This window comes from Ipomoea triloba, chromosome 1 (genome assembly GCF_003576645.1).
Source record: "Ipomoea triloba cultivar NCNSP0323 chromosome 1, ASM357664v1".
NCBI lineage: Eukaryota > Viridiplantae > Streptophyta > Magnoliopsida > Solanales > Convolvulaceae > Ipomoea > Ipomoea triloba.
This window is the reverse complement of record NC_044916.1, coordinates 32,111,273-32,123,160: the sequence shown is the minus strand read 5'-3', so window position 1 is coordinate 32,123,160 and position 11,888 is coordinate 32,111,273. Positions and strand designations below refer to the sequence as shown.

General features: G+C 36.0%; 3 protein-coding genes across 3 annotated transcripts in view; all 3 read left to right on the top strand.

Moving 5' to 3' along the window:
• Positions 1-1,682, top strand: part of LOC116025873 (3beta-hydroxysteroid-dehydrogenase/decarboxylase-like) — a 3,220-nt gene extending 1,538 nt beyond the window's left edge. The window contains exons 2-4 of the mRNA XM_031267251.1: positions 365-521; positions 1,341-1,408; positions 1,508-1,682. Coding sequence (XP_031123111.1) covers positions 365-521; positions 1,341-1,408; positions 1,508-1,544 — 262 coding nt within the window. The 3' untranslated portion in view covers positions 1,545-1,682. The remainder of the gene's footprint in view (positions 1-364; positions 522-1,340; positions 1,409-1,507) is intronic.
• Positions 1-11,888, top strand: part of LOC116025805 (probable transcription factor PosF21) — a 43,767-nt gene that overhangs the window by 11,082 nt on the left and 20,797 nt on the right. The window lies entirely within an intron of this gene.
• Positions 1-11,888, top strand: part of LOC116025833 — a 33,730-nt gene that overhangs the window by 17,357 nt on the left and 4,485 nt on the right. The gene's annotated exons all lie outside the window — the stretch shown is intronic.

Genomic DNA, 11,888 nt, shown 5'->3' with positions numbered 1-11,888 from the left:
CTTATTGCGGGAAGCAATCCGTGTACGCATCAACCCACATCAGGAGTTAGTCATCTATCTTCTCTATGTAAGACTAATGTGTTTATAGTACTCATGTTGTATGGTCATCCATGTGTTGTAGCACAATTATTATCTTTTGAATGGTGTAGATAGGTCTATATTTCTGTCTCTCCCACAAGCAACCATGCAGAATTGTGTCAACACATTGAGATCTAAAGTTAGTCATTTGACTATCAATCCTTGACAATACTGAAGTAGTATTTTTGTAGGGAACTGGCACTTGATGCTTTCATCTTATCCGTTTACTTGTTGAGGCAGATCTGTGTAGCACTTCTTTATTCATGAAATAGTGACATCTTTGCAGATATGGGATCACTGTTCCAAGAATATCGTGGTCTTGTTTTGAGATTTCAGAAGTGGATATGAGAATATGTGTCACAACAATAGGCAATATGTGGAATAGAATGAATCACGGAAGAAGGTTGCTGGCCCAAGGAGAAGACTGGTGTACGTTTCTGAAGGTATGCTTCCAAATGAAACTTGTTATACATAGTTATCTGATTCAAGTAATACTGACCAAGTAATTCAGGTTAAATATTCTTGAAGTGTTTCATCTTTCTTTCCGCTTGTTTTTATTTGTTGTTGAGAGAATGGAAAGTTCTCATAGTCACACCTTAGTCCCAATGTCCCATTCATATCACCCTTTAACTAATCTTATAGTTCTACTAAAGTGTTTTAGATGGCATCTACTGTTAATTGCATTTGTGTGACATAGAAAGTTACCCTAGTAGCAGTATCTCAGAGAAACCTATTACTGTGTGTGTCTACGAAAGGGATTATGGACTCACTTTACTTTTGGATGGGGATAATTGTATGGAATGTGAATGAGGAGTAAATAAAGTGGGACAAAGGTATTGCTTGGGCGACTTAGGTGATTCAATTTTTAGGTCCTATGGTACCTGGTTTTATTTTTGTTGGATTCCATTCTAATATATATTTAATTAATTAATGAAAACTCAGAACGAACTTGTTAAGACACCTTTCGGGGTTTCTGAATGCCTTGGGTTAGAAATGTTTGTTATAATGTAGTCATGGTCTCATATGAAGAAAAAGAGAAAACCAAAAAGTGCTTTTGAGTTTTGATCCTAGTCCTTGGATATTGTAGTTTGAAGTTGTAGTGGAGATGTGGTATAATAAAATATCTTCTTTTGTCTTATTTCTGATATAATAAGAATGATATGGGAAGCTGAGAGAAAAAAATATAGATGGTAATAAAATTGAAACAAAATGTTTGTGCAATTTAGTTGGTTGTACTCTAGTAACATCATTTATTTCTGAAGGTGGCAGGGCTTCTGTACTGTTTGAAGCTGATTGTTTCACTTTCATTGACTGCTATCCTTTGGCGTAGGTATGAGCTGTTTAAATACTGCCTTGTTTAATGGTTGTTGTTATGAAGACATTCTATTCTATTCTATTCCTGAATTACTGAACCCATGTATAAATGCAGCCCTAGTCCTGGTGTTCTCAGTTTTCTTCATTTATGAGCAATACGAGGAGGAAGTTGATGGGGTGGCCAAGGTTTTATTCAGCTGTGGAATGAGTGCCCTTTCATTTTTGTCAAGGAACTCGCCCATGCCCTTGGCCTCGATCCTCTCCAACTTTGAAATGTCTCTCAAGAGAAAGGATTTAGACTAAATAATCAGCAAGAGAAGTAGCATTAGTCCTCCCTCTCAAACTATTCTACGACCACTGAGCCACAAGTTAAAGTGGGTTTGTTTCCTGACTGTATATAACTGATTTTCTAGATTTGGTTAGTACTAGTACAAGGCAACCACCAACTAAGCGTCGACAAACTAGAGAGATTGGAGAGAAAGAGATGGAGTGGTTACTTGTCCCTTTCCTACTAGTGTACTGTATTTGCGTAGCAGATATATTTTGGTTTTTCCGATTCGTAATACAAAATTACAATTCATCATTCCATAATCAACTTTAATATGTGCATGTGACTATGCCAGTATATAATAATATAAATTTAGTTAAATGAATAAACAACACGTTAATAATTTGAGTTTTATGGTGCCTATATTATTGCAAAATTTATATGTTGAACCTCGTTTCTAATTTGACCTTGCCTATGGCTATATATAACAATTATTATTCAGTGGATCATCGTTATTTCTTTTAATTAATGAAAATAAACAATGATCGTTACGTTAAATTGATTTTGTCTCTACAAATAATGCGTCTCACGTAGTGAGTAAATATTGTCATATTTTGTCTTTATAAATAATGCGGGAGTAAATATTGTCAAATGAATGTATAACTGAATTGTAATTATACTTTAGTGGTGTTGTAATGAAACATTACAATGTATATAAAATTAAACTAAATAACAGTCCTACATACTGAGTGGATATTGTTAAATAAGATTGTAATTGAATTATAATTTATAATGATACACATTTTTAATACAGTAAATAAATACTGCGTAATACAGAAAGAAAAATATGTATAGAAAAAATCGTTTTTAATACGGAGTAGTAAAGATAGATAGATACTCCGTAATACAGAAGGAAAATAAATAGAGTAATAAAATAAATTGGGGTTATCTAGATCCCAACCCGGAATTGTTTCAAATTCTGTTTGGGATTTACGTTCCAGGGCGAGGGCGAGGCGTTCTCCCGGTTTTTTCATTCCCTCTCTNGGGGAGAGCTTAAGAGGGAGATGAGAAGGAAGTTTGTGCCTAGTAATTTTTATCGTGATATGCGCAGAAAATTACAAGAACTCAAACAAGGCAGCAAGTCCGTTCGTGAGTTCTACAAGGAGATGGAGAGATTGAAGGCACGAGCAAATATCCAGGAGGATGACGAGACCACCATAGCCCGTATCCTTGAAGGATTCAACCGTGATATTCGAAGAGAACTCCGCAACCAAGAATTTGACGACGTGGACAAATTGGTTCGAGTTGCTTCGAAGGTAGAAGATGAGCTGAGATCTGAAAGGGGAAGCAAACCATCTGTGTCTTCTCAATGGGATCAACCAAGGAGGGCTACTAACAACTCCTATCAGTCAAGGACACAAAAGGAGTACTCTCGACCATCCCACACCCAGGAGGAGAAGAAAAATAACCAAAGGGAGAAAGAGAAGTTCCAAGAGGGCTCAAAGCAAAAGGTTAGTACTGTGACATGTTACAGGTGTCAAGGCCGAGGACATTATGCTCGAGAATGCCCCAACACCAAAAAAATTCTCACCACCGGCAAAGATGAGCGAGAATACATGTCCGCAAATGAATCTGATGACGAAGAGTTGGAGCCTATCGGAGAAAGACAAAAAGATGACCATTCTGAAGAAGAAGTGCAAGAAGATGATGCTCTACATTTCAACTGCGTTGTCCACAAAGCCTTGAGCACTCTAGTTGTCCTAGATCAAGAAGAACAACGAGAGAACATCTTCTATGGAAAATGCAAGATTCCCGGTGCTACATGCAGTTTCATCATTGATGGGGGGAGTTGTACCAATGTGATCAGCGAGGATGTAGTTAATGCAATGAAAATACCAACAATCCAACATCCTCAACCCTATAAGCTACAATGGCTTAATGATGATGGTGAACTCAAGGTACACAAACAAGCCCTCATTTCTATTTCTATTGGAAAATATCAAGATGATGTGTTATGTGATGTCATCCCAATGCATGCTTGTCACATCTTGCTTGGTCGGCCATGGCAATATGACCGAGACACCTTACACCATGGTAAGACAAACAAGTACACCATTCATAAAGGAGGTAAGAAGTATACTTTGACTCCACTAGCACCAAAAGAAGTGTACAACCTACAAGTGCAATCAAAAAAATTGAGAGAAGAACTTGCCCAAAAGGCAAAAGAGGCCATGAAGGAAACCACTAGTGGAAAACAAAATACCATAGCTCATGAGAAGAAGCAAAGAAAGGAAGGGATGAAGAAGGACACTACGCAATCCTCTCATAATTTGCTCATGACAAAGGGAGAAGTGGAGCAAGCCTTAAGAAGGGGAGAGGGAGTTTTCTTACTTTACCCGATTGATTTTTGTTTAAATGTTATTAAAAGTGAAATTATCCCTTCTGATGTTTCTGCTTTGCTTTCTGAATTTGCAGATGTCTTTCCTGAAGAGTTACCAAAGGGGTTACCTCCAATTCGTGGGATTGAGCATCAAATTGATCTCATACCTGGAGCAAGTTTGCCTAATAGACCGGCATATCGCACTAATCCTGACGAGGCCAAGGAGATTCAACGACAAGTTGATGAGTTGTTACAAGCTGGATTCATCCAAGAAAGCCTCAGTCCATGTGCTGTACCCATACTACTTGTACCAAAGAAAGATGGCACGTGGCGGATGTGTGTTGATTGTCGCGCCATCAATAACATCACGGTAAAGTATCGCTATCCTATTCCTAGGTTAGATGATATGCTTGATGAATTGCATGGGGCTGAAATTTTCAGTAAAATAGATCTAAGAAGAGGTTATCATCAAATTAGAATGCAAAAGGGAGATGAATGGAAAACTGCCTTCAAGACTAAAAATGGTCTCTATGAATGGTTAGTTATGCCGTTTGGATTAACAAATGCCCCTAGCACCTTCATGAGATTGATGAACCATGTTCTTAGGAATTTTATTGGAAAATTTGTTGTTGTGTATTTTGATGATATTCTCATTTACAGCAAAGACCCTCAAAAGCATATAATACATCTTAAAGAAGTCTTTCTTGTTTTAAGAAGAGAACAATTGTATGCTAACCTTGAGAAATGCTATTTTGGTGTGGAAAGTGTTGTTTTTCTTGGTTTTATAGTAAGTTCTAAAGGCATTGAAGTAGATGAGACCAAGATACAAGCAATTCGAGATTGGCCAACACCAAAAACAGCAACTGAAGTCCGTAGTTTCCATGGTCTTGCCAGTTTCTATCGGAGATTTGTTAAGGACTTCAGTACAATTGCAGCCCCATTGAATGAACTTGTGNAATTTCACACAAAAACTAGGGTTTGATCTTATTTCTATCAAATTCAAATATCCTGGGGCAAATTTTAGTTTTGGAGTCCCAAAGTTTTTAGAATCTAAAAACTGCAACATATTAATATTACTCACCAATCTGTCCTTCATGTGTGTTTGAAAATAAGAAATACTACTTTAGCAGCTTAGGTTTCCAATTTCATGCTCAGCAGATAATCTTTTCTGCTGATGATAAATCTCCTTCTGTGGAAGAAAATTGGCAGTGAGCCCATGGAAGAAAATTTTAACAATCAAATTCACTCTCTGCTGAAGTTTTTTTCTTAGAAACCAAGTTTAACCAATTATGATCAAAATAATCAGCCATCCCTTTTTGGAAGTAAGAAATTTTTACTGTTTTAGCTGTTTAGGGTTTCCCAATTACATGTTAAAGAGCCAATCATGGATAAGCCATTGATTCAATCTGCCAATAAAATTATAATAAAATAGAATTGACCATCAAATTCAACTCATGGAGAAGATCCTAGCTGAAAGGAACCAATGCCCATTTCACTTTCCANTCAGGTACTTTCGTTACCAAACTTTGATAAAACTTTTGAGATTGAGTGTGATGCATCTGGGATAGGTATTGGAGCTGTTCTTATGCAAGAAGGACATCATATTGCCTACTTTAGTGAGAAATTAAGTGGTCCTGCACTTAATTACTCTACATATGATAAGGAGTTATATGCACTTGTAAGAACTCTTGAGACTTGGGAGCATTACCTATGGTTTAAAGAGTTTGTCATACACTCCGATCATGAGGCACTCAAACATCTTAGGGGGCAAGGTAAGTTAAGCAAGAGACATGCGAAATGGCTTGAGTTTATTGAAGCATTTCCGTATGTTATCAAGTATAAACAAGGTAAGGAAAACCGAGTGGCTGATGCTTTATCTCGAAGGTATGCTCTACTTTCATCATTACAAGCCAAATTACTTGGTTTTGAATTTCTCAAAGAATTGTATAGTAATGATGTTGATTTTGCAGAAAAATATAAGGCATGTTCTACAACTCCAATTGGCAAATATTATCTACTTGATGGATATTTGTTCAAAGAAAATAGATTGTGTGTGCCAAATTGTTCTTTAAGAGAAATGTTTATTAAGGAAGCCCATAGTGGTGGATTAATGGGACACTTCGGTGTGACTAAAACTTATGAAGTCCTACATGGACACTTCTTTTGGCCCAAGTTAAGAAGGGATGTGGAATTGTTTGTTCGCAAATGTGTTACTTGCAAACAAGCTAAATCACGATCTCTCCCACAAGGGTTATACACACCATTAATTGTTCCTAAGGAACCCTGGACTGATTTATCTATGGATTTTATAGTAGGGTTACCTAGAAGTAGAAGGGGCCATGACTCAATCTATGTTGTTGTTGATCGATTTAGTAAAATGGCTCATTTTATTGGTTGTCACAAAACTAATGATGCCTCTCATATTGCAGATTTATTCTTCAAAGAGGTAGTGCGTTTACATGGGATTCCACGCACCATTGTGTCCGATCGAGATGCCAAGTTTCTAAGTCATTTTTGGCGAATACTTTGGGGAAAGCTTGGTACAAAACTTTTGTACTCTACTGCTTGTCATCCACAAACAGATGGCCAAACCGAAGTTGTGAATAGAACTCTAACACAACTTCTAAGGGTAGTCATTAGAAAAAACCTCAAGTCTTGGGAAGAAAGCTTACCATATGTGGAGTTTGCTTATAACCGAGCTATACATTCCACTACAAATATGTCACCATTTGAGGTTGCTTATGGTTTTAATCCATTAACCCCCTTAGATTTGATTCCCTTACATGTGAATGATAAGGAATGTGCGGATGCTGCTAAGAAAGCTCAAGGGATTCGTGAATTTCATTCCAAGGTTCGAGCTCAAATTGAAAAGAAAAATGAGCAATACGCTCAAAAGGCCAACAAGGGACGCAAGGCAATAATTTTTAAACCCGGAGATTGGGTTTGGATCCACTACAACAAAAACAGATTTCCAAACCAACGCAAGTCCAAGTTGATGCCTCGAGGAGATGGACCTTTCCAAGTGCTTGAAAGAATCAATGACAATGCATACAAATTAGATCTTCGAGGTGAGCATAGTGTTTCTTCTACATTTAATGTTGCTGATTTAGCTCCTTTTGAATTTTCAGATTCGGGGACGAATCTTTTTCAAGAAGGGGAGGATGATGAGACCGGAATGCAACAAATAAATGATCCATTAAAAGTCTCGAGTGGCCCGGTAACAAGATCTAAGTCAAGGAAGATTCAAGAGGCTTTTAACACTTTTGTGCAAACAGATTGGAGTCCAACATCTTTTTGTGAAGAAGAAGATCAATCTGGAAAAATAATTCTATTCAATTGTCTTCACATAAAAACTTTTGAAGACAATTCAGACTTCAGTATCAGATCAAATTTCCCGGTGTGAAATTATTTGCAAGGTGTATTTTTTTTTAGGTGGGAAACTACTTTGCAAGAATTGTATTTTTTATTTTTGGGTGGAAATTACTTTTGCAAAATGTTGTATTTTTAATTTTGGGTGGGAAATTATTTTGTATTTTAATTTTGGGTGGGGAATTATTTTGTATTTTTAATTTTGGGTGGGAATTACTTTTACAAAGTTGTAATTTTTTATTTTGGATGGGATTAGTGACCTAGAATATTTAATACCTTATTTTCCCCTATAAATACCCCATAAACCCAATGGTTTGAGACACACCTTGTAAGAATTCAATTTGAGTGAAATTTCTCTCTTTTCTTTGCATGAGAAGTGCATTGAAGTTTAGGTTGTTTGTGAGAAGCATTCAATCTTGGTAGGCTAGTGAGAAGCTAGTTTATCCCTTTATCTTGTTCTTTATATTCACACACATATCCAAAAACCCAAAAAGAATACTATTACTCATATTATATAGCTAATTTTATTTTTGTATCTTAATTCTAGTGCTAGATTCCTAATACTCTAATTCTTAGCCTTGCTTAATAATCTAAGGGTTGAGAGTATTATTTGTTAGTTTGGTGAGGCATTTGTAGAGTTGGGATCTCAAAATCCAAGAGTCTACAAGGTAAGATCCTCTTTTGGACACGAAAGGTTCTTGAGTGATTCCTTGAGTGTGCACTTATTGCGGGAAGCAATCCGTGTACGCATCAACCCACATCAGGAGTTAGTCATCTATCTTCTCTATGTAAGACTAATGTGTTTATAGTACTCATGTTGTATGGTCATCCATGTGTTGTAGCACAATTATTATCTTTTGAATGGTGTAGATAGGTCTATATTTCTGTCTCTCCCACAAGCAACCATGCAGAATTGTGTCAACACATTGAGATCTAAAGTTAGTCATTTGACTATCAATCCTTGACAATACTGAAGTAGTATTTTTGTAGGGAACTGGCACTTGATGCTTTCATCTTATCCGTTTACTTGTTGAGGCAGATCTGTGTAGCACTTCTTTATTCATGAAATAGTGACATCTTTGCAGATATGGGATCACTGTTCCAAGAATATCGTGGTCTTGTTTTGAGATTTCAGAAGTGGATATGAGAATATGTGTCACAACAATAGGCAATATGTGGAATAGAATGAATCACGGAAGAAGGTTGCTGGCCCAAGGAGAAGACTGGTGTACGTTTCTGAAGGTATGCTTCCAAATGAAACTTGTTATACATAGTTATCTGATTCAAGTAATACTGACCAAGTAATTCAGGTTAAATATTCTTGAAGTGTTTCATCTTTCTTTCCGCTTGTTTTTATTTGTTGTTGAGAGAATGGAAAGTTCTCATAGTCACACCTTAGTCCCAATGTCCCATTCATATCACCCTTTAACTAATCTTATAGTTCTACTAAAGTGTTTTAGATGGCATCTACTGTTAATTGCATTTGTGTGACATAGAAAGTTACCCTAGTAGCAGTATCTCAGAGAAACCTATTACTGTGTGTGTCTACGAAAGGGATTATGGACTCACTTTACTTTTGGATGGGGATAATTGTATGGAATGTGAATGAGGAGTAAATAAAGTGGGACAAAGGTATTGCTTGGGCGACTTAGGTGATTCAATTTTTAGGTCCTATGGTACCTGGTTTTATTTTTGTTGGATTCCATTCTAATATATATTTAATTAATTAATGAAAACTCAGAACGAACTTGTTAAGACACCTTTCGGGGTTTCTGAATGCCTTGGGTTAGAAATGTTTGTTATAATGTAGTCATGGTCTCATATGAAGAAAAAGAGAAAACCAAAAAGTGCTTTTGAGTTTTGATCCTAGTCCTTGGATATTGTAGTTTGAAGTTGTAGTGGAGATGTGGTATAATAAAATATCTTCTTTTGTCTTATTTCTGATATAATAAGAATGATATGGGAAGCTGAGAGAAAAAAATATAGATGGTAATAAAATTGAAACAAAATGTTTGTGCAATTTAGTTGGTTGTACTCTAGTAACATCATTTATTTCTGAAGGTGGCAGGGCTTCTGTACTGTTTGAAGCTGATTGTTTCACTTTCATTGACTGCTATCCTTTGGCGTAGGTATGAGCTGTTTAAATACTGCCTTGTTTAATGGTTGTTGTTATGAAGACATTCTATTCTATTCTATTCCTGAATTACTGAACCCATGTATAAATGCAGCCCTAGTCCTGGTGTTCTCAGTTTTCTTCATTTATGAGCAATACGAGGAGGAAGTTGATGGGGTGGCCAAGGTTTTATTCAGCTGTGGAATGAGTGCCCTTTCATTTTTGTCAAGGAACTCGCCCATGCCCTTGGCCTCGATCCTCTCCAACTTTGAAATGTCTCTCAAGAGAAAGGATTTAGACTAAATAATCAGCAAGAGAAGTAGCATTAGTCCTCCCTCTCAAACTATTCTACGACCACTGAGCCACAAGTTAAAGTGGGTTTGTTTCCTGACTGTATATAACTTATTTTCTAGATTTGGTTAGTACTAGTACAAGGCAACCACCAACTAAGCGTCGACAAACTAGAGAGATTGGAGAGAAAGAGATGGAGTGGTTACTTGTCCCTTTCCTACTAGTGTACTGTATTTGCGTAGCAGATATATTTTGGTTTTTCCGATTCGTAATACATAATTACAATTCATCATTCCATAATCAACTTTAATATGTGCATGTGACTATGCCAGTATATAATAATATAAATTTAGTTAAATGAATAAACAACACGTTAATAATTTGAGTTTTATGGTGCCTATATTATTGCAAAATTTATATGTTGAACCTCGTTTCTAATTTGACCTTGCCTATGGCTATATATAACAATTATTATTCAGTGGATCATCGTTATTTCTTTTAATTAATGAAAATAAACAATGATCGTTACGTTAAATTGATTTTGTCTCTACAAATAATGCGTCTCACGTAGTGAGTAAATATTGTCATATTTTGTCTTTATAAATAATGCGGGAGTAAATATTGTCAAATGAATGTATAACTGAATTGTAATTATACTTTAGTGCCTTGCTAATAAGAATATGCTGATGTAACTAAAAGAAAATGTGATTGATGCTGCATTATTCGTGTGGTCAATACCATTATCTTCCGTAGCTCTTGAAAATTTGTTATAATGAAAATCTGGAACAAATTTGCTCATTATAAATGATCTGATTGGACGATCAAGTTTGTAGTGCCTCTCATATGTGTTTCTTTTCTTTATTAAAGTATTCATTCATTCTGCAAGTGTTATATATTCATTGGTGTGGTGGATGACATCCATCACTTGATTTTTATACATTGGTTGTAACTTGCTATACCTCAGCTATATAATCTATTTTAAATTTTTATTCTCTTTGGTAGGCTAAGCCGTGCAAAAGTCTGTGGGTGGCCGGGATAGGCCAGTCTGTTTCTAAAGAAGAATTAGAGGAACATTTTAAGAAATTTGGCAAAATCCTAGAATTCAAATTCATAAAGGATCGGAACACAGCTTATATTGACTATGCTCGTTTGGAAGATGCTACAGAAGCACTTAAAACTATGAATGGGAAGCAGATCAGTGGAGAACAGATTCGTGTGGATTATCTCAGGTCACATCCTGCAAGAAGGGTTAGTTATACTTTATGAAAAAAAGGCTCAATTATGGTCTTAAAATATTCTTCCTGGGTCTACTTTAGTACTTTGTGGATTATGTGTTTTAAGTGTTGGTGTAATCCATTGATCTGGTGCTGGCTAATTGTTGTTCTTCCCCAATAGAATGTTAGATCTTTAAAGCATTTTGTATGAGTTATTAAGTTATTTAGATCCTGTGGAAAAAGAATATCTTATTAATATTAATCTTTTCTAGGTGTAGTAACTGAAGTTGAGCTTTAAATTGATTGTTTGGGTTATGGCTCACCTTTAGCTTACTATTATTATGGTTGAAACTATAGTTCTCCATGTTTTTACATTTGATATGAACTTAAAGTATCTTCTCAACTTTGCAGGAGCAAGGTCTTGACTTTGCAAGGGAGGGACAATTTCCTTATAGGAATACTTTGCATACACAAGATTATGTGACAGCTTACTCTGAGCCTACACATGCAGGGTCCAAAAGGCCACACGTAATACTTCCTCCTTCCTATTCCAACTGGTTTTGGGCTTTCATTTCTGTGTTTAGATTACCTTTGTGTTTCCAGCACTGTTGCATTGCTTGTTTCTTTTCCTCATTTTGCATTCAGTGAATGTATTGAATATTATGGTAGTAAAGTTAATCAATTTATGGCACATAAAAAGTGACCCTTGAGTTAGGGCACCTTTCTAAACTCAATTTAGGAATACTGTAAAAAATGATTAATGATCTAACAGAAAGTTGTGGTTGACTATTTTATATTGTGCTTGTGGATTGAATATGAAGTGAATTTCTACGTTCAATCTGTTCATTATTTTTTTTTTTT